Source organism: Ambystoma mexicanum, chromosome 2p, assembly GCF_040938575.1.
Source record: "Ambystoma mexicanum isolate Mex_15411 chromosome 2p, UKY_AmexF1_1, whole genome shotgun sequence".
Classification (NCBI taxonomy): domain Eukaryota; kingdom Metazoa; phylum Chordata; class Amphibia; order Caudata; family Ambystomatidae; genus Ambystoma; species Ambystoma mexicanum.
The window spans coordinates 156588055-156609617 of NC_090923.1; the positions used below are offsets into that span (position 1 = coordinate 156588055).

The following is a 21563-nucleotide window of genomic DNA, read 5'->3' on the forward strand; positions in this document are numbered from 1 at the left end:
AGAGTTCGACATCGACATACATAATGGTTTAAGCATGCAAAGAAAAAACAGACCGGATACAAACTCCCTCCTGACATAGACGCAGGTACTAGACCTTGCTTCCAATACCTGGTTGTGAAGCCAAGCAGCTGCCATGTGCACGTTTTTTTTTCTTTCCAGCCAACGACACTTTGTAGATGTGAGTTTGCCTGTCCAAACTAACGGAAAAAGAGGGAAACAATAAAAATGTTCTTCTATTGCGCTAATAAGGGACTCCAGTGTCTAAGCGCAGTACTAGGACTAGGGATCGAACCCATGCTGGGAAGCGTAGCTAAGACTAGAGCGTTATCCCGGAGCTAAACCACGGTACATGGAAAGGCCAGTGCTAGTCAATCATGTTGCAGGACCACTTGGTGATACTAATCGCCTTGTTGGCATTCAGGACAAACTGTTAGGGTGACCAGATTTTTAAAAAACGGACAGGCCATAGACATAAAAGTAGGACTACTGTAAATACAAATTAAATGGTAGTCCTACTTCTAGGTCTCTGGCCTTTTGTGGGGGCGGGGTGAGGGTGTGGTCAAAGGCACACTCCTCTCATTGCAGTACAGTGCCAGAGAGGGGGATGGGGAGGAAATGGGGGCATGAAAAGCATTTCAAGCCCCCTCATTGCCACAGGAAGTGTCGCACCGGGACCCGATTTTGGGATTTTGAAATCGGGCCCAGCAAAAAGCGGGACTGTAGCTGCCACCCTTGCAAACCCCGGACGGGGTTTTCAAAATTAAACAACTCCCTGGATCCCGGGACGCAGGGCGATTACCCGGACGGTCCCGGGAAGACCGGGACGTCTGGTCACCCTAACACTGTAGATATCTGAAGATGTCTCAGGTTAGGCGTCCAGATGCTTCATAGGATCAGGCGCCCGGGTATCACTCCCCCTGCAAATCCTCTAGTCTCAGTCTTGCATAGATCACGGGAGATTGCATCTCAGCATTGCAGGAGAAAGCAAAATGCAACGGAACAAAACGAAAAAGACCGGAAGTGCATGTCAAATTTATATTTATTAAGTTTATATAGCGCTTTACGCCAAAGCGCTTATTTGACATGGGACAACACAGGAGCCAGGATTGTTTTTTTTTTTTTTTTTTTAAAGGCGTAGGAATGAAGGAGTGACGTCAGATGGCAGAGTGTGTAGCACGGTCAACGTTCCTAGTTGTGTTAGCCTTTAAAATGCTCCAGTTCTGGCATTACTCTGCAAAGTACTGTCGTGTAGCTCAATCCGGGGAATGTGGTTGTCTCACAGCGAAACAGAAAGACTGGTTGCAACGAACAATAATATTGTGTTTTATATAGCGCTTCGTGTCAGGCTCCTCCAGCTTACAAGCACTGCACTAACCGGTGTTATTACCCCATTTTGATTGGTCCTGGACGTATTGGCATCAGGAAGATGAAAGGACAAGGGGCCCCTGCTGCACAATTCAATGTTGCGACATGTCGGCTGCCCTCATGTCACAGCTACCCTTGGTAATGACTCCGACTTATATTTCCCCGATAGTAATTTATCATCAAACGAGCACTTGCCTTTCTTCATGTTCTCATGAGCGCGAGGGGTGGGGGACCCGGCAGGTTCAGACTGGGCCATAAAATGGTCTCGGGCACCAATGAAAGTGTGGCCCACCATTGCAAATGGCAATTCATTCCTTTTGTGACACTGTCTGAATAGTAACTAAGGGGGAGTGTTTTGATTAAGTGCGATGCAAATTGTGCATTTTAAAGAATAGTTATTTCAGCAACACTGGTCAAAACTACTAGACGCATAGTGAAGTAACTCACCAAACAGGCTAAAAATGTGACCCACATCAGCATTCTGCGTTTTTGATTGGGCCATGGGCCTATAGAGCCTGCGCAGGTGGCAGTTTAAGGCAAGTCAGCTTTTAGTACGGGCGGGTAGTGTCTGGCGCCTCGCTGCACGATATTAACAAGAGTTAGGACCCAACCGATTGGTAATCTTCAACCACAGAAAGATGAAGCACCCTCTGCCCTACAAAGGCTCAAACATGTGACTTTGGGATCTCACACCCACATCTGCAGCATGCACTCAACAGACTGAGCTAGGTTACCGCATTTACATTGCATCTAAAAAAAAGTATATGCTTACAAGCAACGCCACACGAATCCGTCACTAAATAGTATGTGGAAGCACGGTTTTATTGCAAAACTAGGCAACTTCTCAAATAGTTGCAGATGATAAATGAGGGGGTGGCGAGGGAGTGGGGGGTTGGAGGAGTCCCACTATTTACTGGGTAGTTAATTCAATTGCAATGCTTTTGCCATAGAAACTGGACAAAGCCAGGGGGGGGCTCGGCCCTTTGCCCCATTCCCTATGGTGATGCATTCAGTACCACAAGTGTGCAATGATGGTAAAACAATGTACAGCGCTTGAAAACCAGACATCCGATATGAAAAAGTATGCGATAATCGCACGTTAGCAAGTGATTCTAATCAATATGTTTAACATATACAGGGTTCTGTTCCTTCAGTTTGGTCCCTGTGCGAACTGCCCTTTCAGAGCGAGTACTGTAGTATTTGTTTTGAGTAACGGATTCAATAAAAATGTTTTCTGCATTGTCGGGTGGATATACCATGTGGTTTGGTACCTTTAAAGGCCGCTTTAAAAAGAAGACAGTAGTAATTCAACTTTTGGAGAAACGCCCTTTCCCTTTCACATGGATGTAAAATGTTCTTCAAAGGTGTATGAGGGTTGTACACCACTACCCCAATTGCAAACTGACACCAGCCATCTTTGGTTCAAAACCCAGCCCCCCGTTTCGATTCTACATACCACAGGCTGCATTCTCACTGCCCGACAAGTCATGGTTTGCACAGAGAATGGTACAGCGCTCTGGGAGTGCTGGTGGGAGAGGAAGGGAGGGCAATCGATCGTAGTGAAATATAGCCATTCTGCCATTAAAAATGCATCATGCGTTGGTCCACCCATTGCTTGTGGGGTACACGATACCAGCACCCCCTTCAGATCACTCCACAACTACACCCGCGTATACTTTACTGTAAATGCACCTACCAAAATTTGGAGTGCTTGCAGGTCGCAAGCATTTTGTCCACTTCAAAGCGCCTAGAATCCACCATTAAATCCTCCGTCCCTCCCTCGCGCAGGTCTCCCCGTTGCAATTACATAACATGAGTCATTCAAGTGGCCCCGGATTCCATGCGCACTTGCCTCCCGTTTCAGCCGCCGGAGCAGGAGGTCGCGCTCAGCACTACAGGACCCCTTTACCAAGCAGCTGGCGCCCCCTGCTGGCCAGAGCGCAGTACAGCATCTGAACGCTCAATCGGCAGGATCGAGAACACCAGGGTTGTCAGAGCTGGATTCTGCAGGCAATATACAGTTACCGGATTTAGATAGCTCCGTCTGCTGTATGTGGTGTATTTAGTTACGCATCCAGGCACTGCAGCGGCATAAAAACAAATTGGCGAACTCGAGTGGGGAAGGGGGGGGGGGGGGGGAGAGATTCGGTGCAGCAGGCCAAAGCAACAGAAGTCAGACAAAGCGCTACATGAAACCGCAAACTGGCGCGTGTAGAAACTGCAGTGTGCTTCCACAGTCCCCTGCAGGAGCCAAGAGTCTATTTGCCTCCGTGCATTGTACTATTTGCACTCGTGGCGCTGGATGACGCGAAAAATACTTTAAAGTGAATTAAAAAAAACACATCCAACATGACACTGATCTACAGCACACTTCCCTCAGTTACGGATATATGTTTAAAGTGACAATTAGGGACGGACAACCAGGCACTCTTAGCATCTCTTTTTGGGACACTTCTGATGTGCCCGTTTTTAGGGCCGTTTTAGTGGCGCAAATACATATGTTAGGACATACGTTGGCACGCTTCTAATATTAAAATATCACTCACCAAAGTCGGACTGCACTTCTTTTTTGAGTCCACACAGCATGTTACGGACGACTGATGGCTTCCTCAAGGCATTCGCTCGCTTTCAGAGACAGGTCAGTCGTCCACGGTCCGGGAGTTTGCAGTCCCTTTAGCTTCCCAGCAGAAACTCCCCTCACACAGCCCAGGCTGGAATCTCAACAGACGGCAGACAGACACCACCACACGGACTGCCGCTCAGTGAGAACGCGGCGCCGACTGATGCCGCGTGCAGTGGGATATCACGCAGCACACGCACGCACACTCGGGCGCAGTGTAAACAGCAAAGACCCCGCTAGAATCTGTACAGTGCTGTCAGAAAACGCCGCGCGAGCTGCTGCGCACGGAGAGCTTTACACTGGCAATAACAGCTCGGGTTGTGTAGCAGTACGGAGTGTGGCGTGCAGCGTGTGCAGAAGTCACACATACCCACTCCAAGGAGTCCACAGTTTCCCTTATTCGGACCCTAGAAGGCATGTGTGACCGCCGGCGCAATGCTTTGAAAAATGCCCACACCCAACAGTACGGACTTCATTCTTGAAATACGAGAGAGAGAGATTAGCACCCCCACGTGCTCTCGGGATGACCAGCCGGCACAGCTGCACGATTTAAGATAAATATAACCCACGGGGGAGATGTGTGTGTCCGGGGGCTCTTGGCCTGCGGACAGAATGCCTCTCTGCTCCCCAATCTCACTACTGAGCCCTTCTTCCCAACGATAACACGAGGAGCTGCCCCCCGTTCCCCGGGCCCCTCCCCCCGTTCCCTTTGTGAATCTCCAGGCTGGGCGGTGTGCGGCAAGTCGCAGATCAGGCGTGGTCTGGTGTGGAACTCCCCATGCAAGCCGTTCGCGGGCTGGCTGTGTGTGCAGCTCGCCTGGCACACCTACCGCTCCCACTCTGGCAGACCCCCGGCCCCACCCCCAGCGCTGCTGAAAACAATGGCAAAGTGGCTGTGCATTCCACCCCCTGCACCGACGGCAGGCACCGCCCCCTCACCCATCCACAGCCCTCAGCTGAGAGCAGAGACCTCACCGTTGCGGCAGCAAGTAGACATGGACTGAGGTTAACCCTTTCCCTTCCCCGCAGCACCCTCCTGGCGTTGTGTGCACCGTTTAAGTTGAGCTCCAATGTAAAGGCTGTATATCAGGCCTGCACCCAGTAAACGCATGTCAGGTCGCCTCAAAAACCTCCTCCTTTACATTTGAAAAAGTGTTTAGTGCTATAGCTTAAATCCCAATGTTGCGTGTAGTTTAAATACCAACTCTGCCCATTCCTTTTAAGGATCAGCATGCAGCAATTCCTCACTGATTAGCGCCGGCTAAAAATGATGCTTAGATGGGAGCTCAAAATGTAATTTGACTCAGCTATCTTGTGGCAAAACACACCTACTCGACAATAGGAAACATCTCCTTGTGTGTGCATGGTTGCATGCATTAGGCAGACCCTCCAGGATTTTGCGGCATGAAATGGCAAATTTTGCAGCACAAACCTTTATTTATAGCAGCATTTTTGCAGCACAATTTTTATTGATTGGAGGGTGCTAGATTGGTAAATTGCAGGAAAGAGGCTGTGTGCAAGGCTACAAGAGAGCCAGGGTGTCAATATATGTATCTTTTGTATCAAATAGGAAAAGTCCTAGATGTCTCTGGCTTGGCAGAACATGGTTTCTTTTGGCTACGTTGTTTGGTTTAATGTGCATGCCTATTTAATATTAACGTTATTAATCATTATCAGTTGTAATGCTAACATATTCCACTTCTATGTTCCCCAATCCTGCAAACACCCACACGACTTTCTCACCCAACACACCTTGCACGTCTTACCAATTCCCCCATCACAACTTGTATTTTGGAATCTCACGCTCAGTCATACACATGCTCTGTCACACTGCCAAGTCACAATTTGAGCTCTACCCCCTGCCAAACTCTAAATCATACTCCCAACTCACACTGTACGCTCCCCAATTCATCCCGCAGTATAGAGTCCTTCATTCTTTTGTGCTACTTTTGCATCTTTCATCCTTTCTCCCATTCTATCACACTCTTCCCTCATCCTTTCTCCCAATCTCCCTAACAAGCTCATTGCCCCTTGTTAGGGAGAATTCTCCAGAAAGGCAAATTTCCCTTACCTACTAGTCCCTCATCAGCTTTGCTAGATTTCTAGGATTTATTCTTTTCACCTGGTAAGAGTGTCAGCCTTTTTTCCCACTCTTAGATGTGTTTTTGCTGTGTGTTGTACATTTTGTGCTCATGGACTATGGAGTCTCGCCTACTCCATAGGCATCATCTTTTTACTGTGTGTCACACAGCACCTTTAGTGCAGTGACACAAGGTTGTCTTTTTAGAGTTCACACTGTTAAACTCCATTTTCTGGGACAGACTCCCGTCTCCCAGAACATGTAAAGTTGCCATTGACATTACTAGTCTTTTTAAATCTACAGACCCAGTACAAACTATCTTCCATAGAGTACTGCAAGGGTTAATAGTTATCCCTTTTTGTCTGTTTCTCATGAAACATTATTTCATTCCCCTTTCTCTAAGATTTATCTGGTGGCAGTGGTATCGGCCATTTTTTTCTACTGCAAGCTATGAAAATAGCCTCGGTACTGTTAGAGGCTATGGTGGTAGCCTCAAACTCTAACCCGCTGGACCCCCATTGATTTTATTTTGGTTCCGGTCAGGTTTATTTGCCATTTCTTTTTGTAAAGGTCTTTCTCGCGTTTTACTCTGCGCGCCAAACCAGGTTTGGTTCCTTTGTTCATCGTCCTTTGGCGGGCTTCTGCACAGAAGCCCTCCTTAAGCGCCAGAGTGTCTGGGTGGACAGGACGGGAGGGAGGGGTTTTCGGCCCCCTGCACAAGGTCTCCTTGGAGACCCAAGTCACACTCCAGTTTGATTGGCTAGGTGACCATCCTGCCAGGACAGCCACCCTGCTGTGTGATTGACAGCCAGCCAGGCTGTGTGAATGGGGGAAAACTGTTTAAAAAGCAGGTCTCTGGGACTTGGAAGGCTGAGTCGCCACTGTATCGAGAGATCCATTGAGAAGCTGAAGGAAGACGACTGCTGCAACTACTGGACATCCTGGTGAAACCCTGCCGCAGGTCCAGCTGAGGCGGTAGTTCCTGGCAGTTCCTGCAGGTCACGGGTCCTGAAGCAACTGTCGGACTGACAAGGAGGAAGACTGGAGGGTCCTGCACTGCCCAGGGAAGAAATCAGCAGCAGAGCAAAGCGACAAATAAAAGGTGCGCTCCTTAAAAGCACAAAGTGTCTCTCTCAAGCTGGCTTTCCGGTTTCCTGTGGCACAGCAAATTCGACCAGGCTGAAGAGGGAGGTCCAGGGGCTTTGTGAGCTGGTTGGTCCCACCAGGCTCTAGGGGAGAAGACTCCTTGCAGATCTCCTCTGTCAACGAAGTTCAGGCAATTTGGACCTGCGGCAGGGTTTCACCGGGATGTCCAGTAGTTGCAGCAGTCTTCCTTCAGCTTCTCAATGGATCTCTCGATACAGTGGCGACTCAGCCTTCAATAGGTTTGTGTTGGAAGCGTTCTCCTGACAATGGTCAACAGGTTCCCCGTACATTTCACTGTGAATGGCCCTTAAGGGTCCTGCCACTGTAAAATGCAATAAAAAAAATAACACATTTCTATCCCATTTTGGGAACAGAAATGCAAGTGAGACAGCAGCTGACACACTTACATTTTTTTTAGAATTGCATGATTCAGTAGGGTCAGTAAAGATCCTGTAATGCAGTGGCACCCCTTGTGCACGTATTTAAAGTGGGCGCATACAGTGGCCAACAATTTCCACACATTTAAAAGCACATCTTGCTTGTCAATTTGGGATGCACTTTTAAATGCGCAGAAACGCCCCCTGATTTGCGCAAAGGGGTGTAAAAGGACATCTGAATGGTTGCATATAAGACGTTTCCATTCAGATGGCCTTTGTGGATCGGACTGCTCTTTTTTTCTGCTCAAGTGATGAGATGTGCTTGCACATTTCTTTCTTGAGTCCCAAAAAAAGAGTTGAGAAACTGGCCCCTTGATTTTTTTTTTGTTTTTGCAAAAACGCCCATTTTTGTATTTGTTTTTGTAAAAAATGGCAATATTTGGGCTTTTTTGCAAAAATAGCAGTTTTTCGCTACATTTTGCAGGGTATCAAAATCACTACAAGCTGGAGGGTCTGATTAGGTCCATGTATTTGTGTGCCAGAAGGGCCATCTATGAGGGCACTATAGCTAGAGGTTTTAAACAAATAAATTTGATAAAATGGATGAGAGTTGTGCGGTTTCTGCAGGCGAGGCCTACTAAAAATCAGACCTACCCCCTTGTGGGGTAAAATATAGACCCTGAATGCCAGAAATAAAAAAAATCCAGAGCGATTTGTGGAGTCCCATTGAAGTCTAAATCCAGCACAGAAATGGTGATGTCAAACATGAGAACCTATTGAACAAAAGACAGGACTAAATCTCAAATGAAGGAGACACATGCTGCGAAGTTCAAAAGTGCAAAGATATGCACGTGCAGTGCATTTCAGCACAGAAAAGAAAGGCATGTGGCTGAAAATGCCGTTTTACTAAATCCATGGAAAGCTACACTTTCTGCTTAAAGAGACAGATGGCAGGGTGTATGTTATCTTCAATATAATACTGCACTCTACTCTACGTCCCCTCACAGCAGGTGTACAGAACCGCGGGTCCACCCAAAGACACGTTCTCATGGTCCTCAAACTCTCCCCACCCCCCTCGCAACCCCAACTACAAAGTGAGCCTCGTGGCGGTTTCAGGGAGAATTGGAACGCTCATTCCAAAAATGACCTTCCAGCTGTTGGAGTCAGGGACCCACGAACTGGGCAGGATGGAGGCAGGTGTGTAGAAGTGGGGCGTATACATCAGTGGGAATCTACACAGCGTGTGCACTGCATAGTGATGTGTGCAAGGCTGTAGTCAAAAGGAGCTCCTTCCAAAGCGATTGATCGTTGCTATGCGATTTCACCTAAAGTTTCTTTTTATTCGAGGCATTTTTACAAAAACATTTTTACTGAAAAATTACCATTTGGTAGAGGAGGACACCCTTCATTTCTCCATGTTTTTAACCCACCCAACCCCCTCCCCACCTGTTTCAAACCCTTACACGTTATACAGATAACATAATTCCCTGCTGCCACTGCCTGGTACATACCAGAGGGATTCAACCCTGCACACCTGCATCCAATCAGCCACCCTGAAGATTGCGGAGGCATGCAAGCGTGCTAGGTGGAGAACATCTTTGGACTGTTTGAGCTTACTGCAGCTGGGAGCCAGAGTAGCGCCCCTGCCACCACTCAAGTTTGGTTTGTGTACATGTACAATCAGTAAAAAATGCCTTGGAAAAAAAATCCTCGGCAAAAAAAACAAAAACAAAAAAAAAATGGATCACTGGATAAAGATTGATCTAGCCTACAGACAAGAGCTCAAACTAGAGCATTCAATGTGGAAGTACATATTTATGTATAGTGTTCACAGAAAGTCATTAGCAGATAGTGCCCTTCCTGAATGCTGCACCCTCTTACTGTGACGTCATGGCAGGAGACTATACCATTCCTATTCCCCTGCTGGGACAGCATAGCAGGAGGATGCATCATGCTCCGTCTAGTTATTTTGTGTGGTTGTGGAATGAGGACAGAAAAATTCAGACCTCATGAGTTCGGCAAAAGCCACCAAACTAGCAAATTCCAACTTTACTGGTAATGCAGCATTTTGATGGAGGATGTCCTTCACACCATCAAACCTAAGGATGGTTTCCCATGGACGCAAATACTGACTTCTGTAAATGCTACAAATTGCCAATGTAGAGACCAGGGGCCCGAGGGCTCAATACCGGCCTGGAGGATCAATCGGGGGCAACAGGCTCATGTTGGTAACAAAACAATGACAACAACAGGTATTCTATACCTGGTCACGGGCTTCAAGGCTGGAGTCCGGCATGGAGCGTGACGTAAATCACCATTCATTGGGTATTTACATCTGCATTCTGCCACTTGAAAACAGGCAGATGAAGCACAATTCCAGGTCTCAAAACTGTAAATGAGACGGTATTCCAGTAGGAAATACCGGCAGTGCCTTGTCCAGACTCTGGTCTTGGGTGGCCAAAGCAGGGCCCCAACTTAAGCAGGGGTGGCATGAAGGACACGCGTACACACAGATAAGGACTATAGTTTTGGATAATAGGGTGGCCAATCAGATTCCAGAGGTAGCATGTGCCACTCCCTGGACATGCCTCTAAATACCAAAGTCACAATGAGGACCAATGATTTTTTTTCTTGTTTATGGTCCCCATGTGACTCCACTCTACACCAAGAACAATGCTAGCCAGTTTCAATGCAGGTGGTGCCAAAGGGGGCACAAGGTCATAAAAAACAAAATGACGCATGGGTGCCACGCGATTACCAGGTGTATTCCACCTCGGTTTTCAAAGCCATAGACAAGGAGCGCAAAGCACAAGGTGCCCATCACCTTCAACAGAACTCCTCAGGGTTATGCACACCTGCATTTGAAGGCTACCCACCCATAATTCCATGATAATTGACAGTCCATTAACCATTTCCCGGGTTTGCAATCGAGATTCGATGAGCAGGAGCTAAAAGCAGCTCCTGTGTGTCGAGCATGACCCTAATGGAAGGAGCTACCACATGGGAACAAGGAGCAACCAGAGAAGCTCCTTTAAGCTTGTGTCCCATTTTGTATGAACCATTGTGCTTAAATGTGAATTAGATGTGTTCCAATTATTCTTCATTAACATTCTCAAATACTAAAGTTAATGACACATTTACATGTTTGGAAGGCACCAGTTTGCTCTAGGATGCAATAGTAACTCCTGGCAGCAGCTGGTTTAAAGCTAACCAGGCTCTACTATGCAAGAAGCAGGAGCTAAATAGCTACCAGCTCCCCTCAATGTCTAACCCTGCATTTCATTGGAGGAGGGGGATGTAAAAGGCTTCCCAGAGAGCAATACAAATAGTAAGCCTTGATTCTACTACCCCCCCCCCCCCTCCCAACTCCCCAATTTCTAACACAGAAGGAGGGGCCACGAAAACGCACATTTACAGAAAACACCTTCATCCACATAGGCCCTATGGCATAGGGGCATCTTGACGCCAATTCCAGGTCATGGTCCGAAGCAAGCCAGATGAAGGATTCTAAGTCATTTACTGCAAGTTCATCAACTTCACCCTTGATTGCCTTTAGAAAGAACATTCTAAAATTGCAGAGCCGCTTTTTATTGGTTGTTGACCTAGGATTACACTGGAGAATAGCTCACTAGTTAAGCATCCCCCTCTGACATGCGGCCATACTGCAATATGGAATGTCGAATCCAGGCAGTGCCAACAATCACTATCTTTCCTAGTTTGATAAATGGGTAATAATGTAACACCTATCGCTTAAGCAACCTAACCCGAGGAGGGTAGGCATTACTGACCAGGTAATGCCCTGTGGCATTACCGGACCAATAATGTCCCCAATTCTCGGGTTATAGTGCTATTAGTACCCCAGCATGTTCTACCAGTGTACTAACAGTGTATTAGGTCAAAGTTTCTCAATTCGAGAAAAATACTACAAAAAGATGGCTGCCATAATTAAGGGAGAAGGGAGCTACAAGTAGTCCCTTCTCCGTTTCCATGGTGGCCCTTCAGGAGTCAGATGATCCGGGATCCCACTTTGCTCCCGGCGAAGGACAAGTAAGCACAAGGTAAGTGAGGTGAGGGTACTAAATATGTGGAGAAGGGAGTTTGGGGAAGTGGACGCAGGGCACACTTACTAGATTACCAGCAAGGAAAGATGGGGGCCTCCCACTCTGAGGAGACTCAGAACAGGGTCTATATAGTGTTGCACTCATGTGAAGCCCTGGTACATATGCCTTCCCCCTGGGTACAAAAGACCACTCAGACACAATTCTTATTCAGTCAGGCTCCAGGCGTGCACTGTCTGCTGCAAGGGACTGCCCCCTTCATTAATCTTGCATGCAATGTCTTAACGCTGTCGTTGCATGGCCACGTGACTATATCACATTCCTCCTTTTTCGCGGGAAACAATTCAAAAAATGATTGCTGTAGGAAATAGTTTAAAACCACTTACACAATGCTTATAAAAACATACATTCAGACTTGACTGGCCCAACGTGGGCAACAGATTATGGTATGGCCTCAAACAGGGCCATATATAACCGCTTGCAAACAGTGCATTCCCGTGAGTATCCAACTTTATGTCCGGGCCATCTCAGTCCGCTACTCACACATTATATAGTCTTCGAAACATGTTGGGCACCTCATATCCCCCTCCCCCGCCCCACTAGGATTTTAGCTTCCTTTCTGCCCTCTCCCTTTGCCTGGTCACTTACCCGGGTTGGAACCTCAGTGCTCTCAGGGCTCCAAGTCAGGGGCCTCTCCCTCCCCTCATCTGGTGTCTCCCCATTTTCTCCCACCTTTCAGAAGAAACAGGAATCTCATGTCACAGTCCCTTTTGCATTGGCTGCTGTCACCATGGATTCCTTGACTTGGATGCCATACATGGGGGCAGGGTTCATATGTGAGAGCAAGATTTCCTTTTGGATGTCTAGGTTTGACCAACGCGGTCTTCTACTTCCAGGTCGGGTGGTCTTGGGTGTCTCAGTAGGTTTTCACTTTCGTTGTGTATTCTCCGGTTTTATTCTTTAATCATTGATTGTTCCCAGGGATCAGCCTTCCATCTCCAGGATGAGACCCCCAAGGGCACCTTGGGCTTCGGCTGGTGCCACCCCCGTGGTACTATGCAGTGTGGATCAGTATTCCCGCAGGAAATGGTACCTCTTGAGAGGACATGCTGGACACTTTATTTAGAGTTTGCATAAAGCGTTCCACCTCCCCGTGGGCACGTGGGCAGACTGGCATTATCTGCCAGCGGGTGATTCCACACTCTCCCAAGAATTTGGCAAAGCATTCCCCTTGGAATAGGGGGGGGGGCGTTATCTGAACAGATGATTCTGGAAAAGCCTTGCGTAGCAAAGCTCTTTACCATCAACTGCACTACCTGTTCAAAAGCCATGGACTCCCTCCACTAGTTCCACTTCTGCGTACCTTGACCACTGGTCGATCATTACAAGAAAACGTGTTCCACGATGAGTGGAGCCAAAATCCACAACCCATGGTTGAGCACTGCGAGGCATTGATTCAATCGTCTGTTCCTTGTTGGCGGGTGCTGCTGCCTGGAACCACACACACTTGCTGACGAAATCGTCCACATCGCTTCCAGGTTAGGAAACCACACCTTCAAGTGCAGCCTTGATTTAGTTTTTGCCGCCCCTTGATGCCCATTATGCATCAGGTCGATCACCCTTTCTACCAGTGCCAGCTTCCTCTTAATAGGAGTCCTTCAAGCATTGACGAGAGTTCATGTCCTACCTTCGATAGTTGTTCCAGTTCCCACCAGGCACCCTGAACCCTCCGGTATAGGTTTGACAAAACTGTTTTCCAACCGCCATTGGCCATGGCAGCCCTTACTAAGTCAAAACACTCATCGCGGCTGGACACATCTGCCACGTCTTGGATTGACAGTGCCACTGGTTTGGCCGCTGCCACTACTACTACTTGTACATGGACCTCTACTGCAAGTTGTTCTGCGCTCTCCCCATCCACCTTATTCCTGGGATGCCGTGAGAGGTAGTCTGCGGGATTCTAAAACCCAGGCATGTAAACAGACTGTACTCCATATTCCATCAGTGCTCAATCCTCGGGGTGACTTCAATGTCGAGCCCGTCATGATTGGCAATAGTGGCTTGTGGTCTGTTAAGACTGTTACTGGTTTGCCTAAAACTTCCTGGTGGACTCGCTTCCTGAATGTCTTGTACCTTGCACATGTCAGATGATATGCTGCCGGACAAACCCAAAACAATTCTATGCATTTTTTCAAAAACTCACATTTCTCTCTGTGTAGGGCGAGGCCTAAATGTTAAATCCTTTCCATAGTTTTCTCTAGTCTACTCATGTTTTCAGCTTCTGACACCTCAAACACAAGTATGTCATCACTCAGATTTATGATATCCTCCAGCTCTTCCTGCTCCCCCCTCCCCCATATTAGGTTTTGAAACACCTCAGCCGCCGAGGATATTCCAAAGCTGAGGCGCTTGTACTGAGTCCCTGGTGGGTCGTAAAATTTGGGATGTAGCGGGAGTCCGCATGGAGCTCCAGTTAGTGGTAACCGGATCTCTGATCCAATTTTGAGACTATAAGAGCTCCTTGCAGCTCTCCCACCACATCATCCAGCGTTGGGGTAATGCGACTCTCCCTTTTGGTGGATTGGTTGGGGAGTATCAGATCTACACATATGCACACTGATGCTGGTTGTTTTTGCTATTGTGCTACGCCTATGGGCGAGACCCTTGGAGTGGGTCCCTCCACACTCAATAATATCCAACTTCACTAGGTTTTCTAGTTCTCATTCCACCTGATCTGAGGTGGAAAGGTATCTGGTGGTGTTTGAGAGCTGTCGGGCGAACCGATTAATCAATGTGAAGTTTGATTTGTTCACCCTGTAGCTTACCAACTCCATCGAACACTTCTTTGAACCTCTCCAGTGCTCTGTTCTTGAAGTAAACCCAGACAGTGAAGTGTACAATCCCCAAAGCTTCTGCCACGGCACAGCTCAGCCGGTAGTGGTTGCTTATGACCGCGACACAGAATTTTGCCTTAATCTCCTGTCCTTCATGGGCCACCCTGGTGACGAAAACACCGAGAGGAGTGGGTTGCGTGCCCCCAATGTGAACATTCTTGCTTTTGCCTTGGACAACAGCAGAGGCTGTGGGAGAGCTTCATAGTGTCAACTCACCATTACACATACGATGCCCCCGTGTCTACCAGGACCGGCATCTTTGTCCCTTTCATGGTAACCATGCATGTGGGCCGTCTACTTTTTTTGGTTTTCAGTCAGTAAATGCTGGAGATGAAAGATTACCACCTCCACTTCCACTGGTTCTCGCTCTTCAACGTCATGTTCTACCACCGCTACCTGTCGCTCTCGTCTCGAGGCATCACCCGACATCCTACTTGGTTATTGGGGCCTTGCACATTCTGGTTAAGTGTCCCATCACCCAGCATCGGCCACAAACCCTTCCCTTTTACTGGCCATTCTCCTGCATGCAGAAGGTCATATCTGTACTTCGGCCAGGGCATCTGATTCTCCCCGCTCTCCCTCCTTGAGTTCCATCGTAGCTTCCCAGTCACAGTAGTTTTATTGCTGTCCCTCTGCACAGGTGTCCTCTAGTTTGAGCGACCGGACGGCGGCAATACCCTCTTGGTGGCACGGACTTCCGCCAGTTTATACAACCTGCCCATCATCAGTTTGCGGGCCAGCATGAGCCCAGGCTTCCGTAGTACCTGGCATCATAATTTCGCTGAGGTACAGCCTTGTATCAGCCGATTTCTGACCATTCCCTCTTTGTTTTCCCAAGCACACATGGCTACTAGGTACCCGGGGCATCCATAGAACTTGTCCAAAGACTCTTCCTCCTTCTGTTTCGCAGGACACGTGATGAACCGCTCAGTCCTGGTTTGCCAGCGGCAGGAAATGTTCTCTCAGGCTGCTATGAGTTGTCCACTGCAGTGAGGGGTTTTGGGAGCTTGTGTACTTCAGACCCTGCAGGATACACGATTGTGGCCAGCTTTGCTTCTTCATCAGATTCTCTGGTGGCTTTGAAGTACATATCTAGCTTTTCAACCCAGAGAATCCACTTTGGCCCCAAGTTTGATGGGTTTCCAGACATATCAATTTCTGCCATCCGGGCCAGGGAGTCTTGTTGACAAGGACTCCCCCTCCCCCTCGTCCGAGGAATTCTTGCTACAGGAGCTTGACCTACGTCTTGATCTCCTTCCTCACTCATGGTTTGGTCGTCAGAACGTTGTACGTGACCTACCGCACAGGCACCTCCCTTGAACGTGGAGGCCGCAACTGACGTGCCAGGGCACACAAGTATTTGTGTGCGTGTGTAGGCGCAGTTCAACCCACTTCCAGTTGTAGTGTGAGACACAATTTTTCAATAACGGTATGTCCCAAGAATTTCACATTCATATTTTCTGTTCTTCCCAAAGTAGTGTGTATATATTTTGTTTAAAAGGAGCCCTATGGTACCCTGTAGGGCACGCTGTGGTGGGTTCTAAAATGTCCCTTGGTCGCACAAGCACTCCACGTGGGAACTGCTGCCACTGGGAGCGCAAGAAAATGGCTTGTTGCCTCTTACCGCGAGTTTGCAACTGACGGGCAATACGAGGAATCACTGCTGCCGCCTGTTTGCATGGCGTGCCCTCAAATTCCTTTCCCTGTCCAGGTGTTGCGCTTCATGTTCAGCTCCATAGGCCCCCCCCGCCCCCCCGTACAAAAGATCACTCCGACACAGGTCTTATTCCGTTGCGCTCCAGGTGCGCATTGCCTGCTGAGCGGGACCGCACCCTTTATTAATCTCGAGTGCGACGGCTTACCGCTGCCATCACCCAGCCACATGACTACATCACATATACCGTGTGGTAAAGATGCCGTTCTGAGCCTCCTCATTGGCTGTGCGCTGCCACCTGCCCCACCACCCTTACTGGTACTAATACAGTATAGCACTTAGAATTCAGGTATGAGCCACTATAAGACTAATATCACTGAATCTAGCATCTTTGCTGGTAGACCATACAAGAGACGGGTTGATGGAGATGAGAATGGAAAAATAAATAAACCCAGTTTTCCATTCCCTCTTCTTAGTGTGAATGGAGGATATGTGTTCTTTAGATACGGTAGACCTACAACAATCTGGGGCAGAATGGGTAGCTTATACTGTACAGATTAATTTATGTGGGGCCCAGTGCATCTGCCACCAATCCACAGTTCAGCCGTTCGCACGTGTCCTTATTACATACACCCAAAAGGTTCCGCAGTCGATTTGCCACGTGATCCCGAGTTCGAATCACAGCCTCACCACACGCACAAACGGTTTGATTGTGGGCAAATTACGAATAACGCACCCATCGCTTTTTTTTTGTTGGGAAAACGAAAGCTTAGTAATTGGATATCAGAAAAGATCAGAATGTATTGTTTAATCAAAATTAAAAAAAAGCTGCGCCTTCACATATAGAGTATACATTTAAGTATAATACCCCCTCGCTCCCTCAGCTTGTGGAATATTTACTCGAGTCTTGAAGAGGGGAATGTTATATCGTGCCTGAGTGTGTTTGCAATTTAGTCTGCCTAGTCTGGTCATGTGCTCGGTGATGTCATGCCAGCATCAATTGGAATGTTGATGTAGGAGTGTGAGAATGATGTGGTGAGTGTTCTGTAACTGGTCAGTTGGTCCCTCCCTCCCTGGGTGATGGGTGCCAGTGATTTATTGTCTTGTACTTGATGTCTTGTCCTGAAACATGTAACTCAAGAACTGGTAGTAAACTTATTTATAAGCAACTTAAAGCAGCCTGGAGTGTGCATTTATATTACAATGGCGACGAGGATGGGATCTCTGGAAGAAAAACCCTGGTGAAAGGAAAGCTGGAGAGGAAGGTGACCCAGAGATCTGCTGCGGGGGGTGCAGGAATCACCAGGACCAAGGAAAGAAGAAGACATCACCGCCCCCAAGTAAGCATACCCATCACCCAGGGTGGACAAGGGAGGGTGTAGGAGTCCCACAGCTGAGAGCCCCACAACAGACTGTCTCAGCTCAGCAGCCCATAGCTAATTGGGGGTGCTGCGCTCAGGAGGAGTGGAGGGGGCTCACAAGTTGTGTAAGGATCTGGAAGAGGTCCATCTGAGAATGGTTCCTAGAACATTGGGATGGATATGTAGCCTACAGACCATGGAGTGTTTGGTCCGGGCGCGCTAGTGACTGTAAGGAGTTATAGTGATAGGAGTGCCCCTGGACTGCTGGAAGTATGCTGGGTCCTAAGGCATAAGAAGTGGAAAGGATCCATTTGAGAAGGGGCCACTGGAGTGCTAGGTGGTAGCGGTACCAGCTGCCTGTTTCCTGAGGGACTGCTGTGTCTGGTGGAATGGTCCGTTTGAAATAAAATGTTTAAAATTGCACTCCGGCGTGTTGTAAGAACATTTCGATGTTCGAAACTGTGCGATGATGTGGTTCGCGGAATGACAGTTGGCTTATGGATTACTGTATGAGCTCCGCTCTCCTCGGTGAACTGTTTTAGAGTGATGACGTCGTCATCCAACAAAGGGGATCCGGCGAAGCTGTGGAACGCTGTGGTTAAATGTTCTGAATAGATCTTTCCCGTTCCTATCGAAAACAGTGATGAGCGGATCATGGATGAGAGTAAAGGACCCTGTGGTTTTGGCGCAACGTCACGTCGTACTATCCGGAAGCGGGGACGGTGCTATAAAGATGCTCCGCCTGGTGGAGGCGAGGTAGCGGGCAACGGTGCCGATCAGCAGGAACGCTCCGCCTGGTGGAGGCGTGAGGTAGCGGGTGACGGTGGCGATTGGCAGGAACTTCAGTAAGGGTCTGCCTTTCCTTTTTTCTCTCCTGTTGTATCGGGAAGAAATGCCACTCCGCCCGATAGGGGTGCATGGTAGCAACCTACGGGTGCGAGGTGTAAGCCAAGGCTGCATTGGAAATCGTTTTCCCCAAGGCTAGGGGGGTGCACCGCGTAGGAACTGGGAAGCCGCTGGTACTGTAAAGAGATGCAGTGTATAGTAATGGATCGCAATCTACGCTGAAACCGAGGTACTATTGGTGAGCAGGGAGAAGCGTGATGCACATGACAATGAGCCTCAGCGGCACACAGAAGTAGATACGGTTCTGGTTCTGAATTCTAATGTAAAATATTAAAAATGCTTCATTTTAGTGGCATTAGTGCTATGTGGAAAATTAATGGTGCACACTCATAAGTTAGCATAGTGTCTGTAAACTGTAAGATTGCCAATGACGAAGTGTACACTGCGTTCGAGACATTGTTCGTTTTGGGCTATATGCGAGTACGGATGCAATGCAATGTGTTAGGAAATTAACATTTTTAAGCATTTGCAGGTTAATGGACTTCTTAGACATTATAGCGAAAAGTGCATAATTAAATGCATTGTGACATGGGGAGGAGTTCAGTAGTGTGTGTGAATGAGCTAGTATAACCTATTGAGGATTTTTAGGTTGAAAGTTTAGTTTTAAGACTTTTGGACTTTTAGGGATTTAGGATTAATGCAAGCCATGGACAAGTAAATTAACTATGTAGGAAATGTTTCTTTTTACATCTGTTAAGTCTAAAGAAATGTCATTTGTGGTTCACCCACTGTACCTAAGGTTGGCAGTGAATCTGAAACCTGATGGATGTGACATAATGAGTATCTTGATTTGAGTGATGTGTGCAGAGTTCAAGTTCAAATGACTTTGCGTGCAAGATACTGATGGGTAGGTTAGGAAGTAGTATTTTATATTACGGTCTATGTGTATTGAGATGAAGGTAGCGCTTTGTTTAAATTGACTGTATTGAGGTAGCGCCTCATAGGTCGTCAATTGGTTGGAAATAGACACTTACGTGAAGATGATTAAGTGTTGCTGGGTGGTAGCACTCATAGTAGCTTTGGATTTTGGTATTTTGTATATGGAGGTAGCGCCTTTGTATGAGTTAAGCATGGCGAGTTAGTTCCTCTTTTGGTTATGGGGACATGTGAGGTAAATCCTGGGGGTAGCGCCCTTCCAAGTGTAGGAGTGAGTGGTAAGCGGAGAAGTGCACTAAGGTTAGTGGGAGTTGTGGTATGGTGATTTTAGGAACAGTTGTAGTGCACTGTTAGAAGAAGTCGACTCTTATCTGTAATGGACAGATGGTTTTGTTTGATGAAGTTGTGGTAGTGGTTCTCTTGGAAAAAACTGTTGTGCTGGTTGGGGACGCCCTCCGGCAACCATATTGGCTAAGGGGAAATAGGATGTCCAAGATTAAGAGTTGTCTGAGGAGTTGTTTTCTTTGTGTGTTATATGTCAATCCTGGCCACTGTATTCTGAGGTCAGGATCATGGGACTTGTAGTACTGCCATTGAGATGAGCGTTTAGGCCAACCCCATGTTTTGTTGGTGGTCTTGGGTTTGGAGGGGGGGGGGGGGCTTTATTAAAACGCATTAACAGACTGAAGCATACGCCTCTGTTTGGAAAGTCTTACATATTTCCCAATTAACTTATATATTCCAAATGTTTATGTATTTCAAAAATACAGGCTAGTCTGTCCTGCCGAGGAGATTTACAAAGCTGATCCCGCCCTGACACCACTCCCATTGAACGCAATTCCTAAATAACTTAAACCAAGAGGCAGGCGCGCAACGCCATTGAGCTAATCGAGCTTCACCCCCCCCCTCTCCAAAATATGATCCGAGGGGCGGGGCTTCCGCACAAAGCTCATTTAGTCAGCAGGGGAAGACGCCTTTCCTGAAACCAGTGGCTGTAAAGTGTAACGGTGTTCGTGAAGAAAAAAAAATGCTTCCCTCACCCCTCTGCCTAACAATAATCAAATACACACATCAGCCCACTCCCTACGAGGCGAGATGTACATTCACATCCGAAGGAAAGGGGCTGACGGTCGCACTTGCTTTTTGTTTGGCAGAGACACGCGGGAAGCCTTTTCTGGAACTTGCAGTGTTAAAGGGTGTTGCATGTTCGCTCATTGTGTTGGTCTATATGTAATTCATGAGCGAGTGTGTGAAGGAGTATGATGGGTGGGTGTGCATATAAATGAGCAAGTGCATTAGAGGGGAGAGAGAGGGAGAGATGCTTCTATGAAATGCTGATACTTGGGCCCAGACAAATCTTGAGGTATAACAGAGGGGGTGGAGCCTGCAAGTTAGCCTCGCCCAGTCTCTGAAGGAGACCCTCCCATCACTAGTTAGGCCCCCCCCTTCAAAAATGTATCTTTCAATGTCGGCTAGATTACATGTCCAGAAGGAGCCATCATGGAGACTGCCTCGAGCCCCCTAGGTGAGCACCGATCATTTTGAGCCAAACCATTTTTCATGAATGCCACCCCCACCACAGGTTTAAAAACGGTCCACTCAAAGGGGTGGTAATAAGCAGCTGCGGCCCCTAGGAACAGATCGCCCCGCTGACTTTCTTTGAAGGAAAGGAACAAAGCTGGGCTTATCAAAGCAGCGACAAAGCTGACGAGTGCACTTAAAATGATTATTCCCCAAATCTTTTACATGAATGGAAATTGGCTTAATTGGGACGCTGGTGCCTACAAATAATGTTAGCATTCCTCGGCAGCTGGCAACAGGGCTTCAAATTGGGAGACTAGAGCGGTGCGGGGGCGGACATTGTGAGAAAGCTGCAATGGTACACCATAGCGTCCCCTTTAACTCTCCGTGCGGCCTAAGCCCGGATCCAGGCAACAGCTCTCGTGCTGGGGGAACAAACTGGAAAAGCAGGCAGAGCGCGGGAAGCCACTGTGAGTGGAAGCTGAAATGACATCGATAGTCTTGCTTTAAATAAAGTCTAAGGGTGTTGAAATTAGTTAATCCCAGAGCCTTCCGATGAAGGTTCTGCGGTTTAGTGCTAAACGAACTTAGAAAACCAGAATGGTGAAGTAATTGGTCGGGACAAGGCTGGCAGCAATATCACTACTAGTTCTTTAATCAAGAGCAAGCCAGCCCCCACCCCCCCACTCCCAGCACCTAGCAGTT

The 21563-nt window shown here is 47.8% G+C and overlaps 1 protein-coding gene across 5 annotated transcripts in view; it reads right to left on the reverse strand.

Annotated features, from left to right (window-relative positions):
• GRIP2 (glutamate receptor interacting protein 2) overlaps positions 1–21563 on the reverse strand; it is a 1278809-nt gene that overhangs the window by 619397 nt on the left and 637849 nt on the right. Inside the window, exon 1 of one of the 5 annotated variants that reach the window (XM_069643411.1) lies at positions 3912–4666. The exons of the other annotated variants lie outside the window; for them this stretch is intronic. Coding sequence (XP_069499512.1) covers positions 3912–3951 — 40 coding nt within the window. The 5' untranslated portion in view covers positions 3952–4666. Of the gene's footprint in view, positions 1–3911; positions 4667–21563 lie in introns of those variants that run through there. 5 annotated transcript variants of the gene reach the window in all.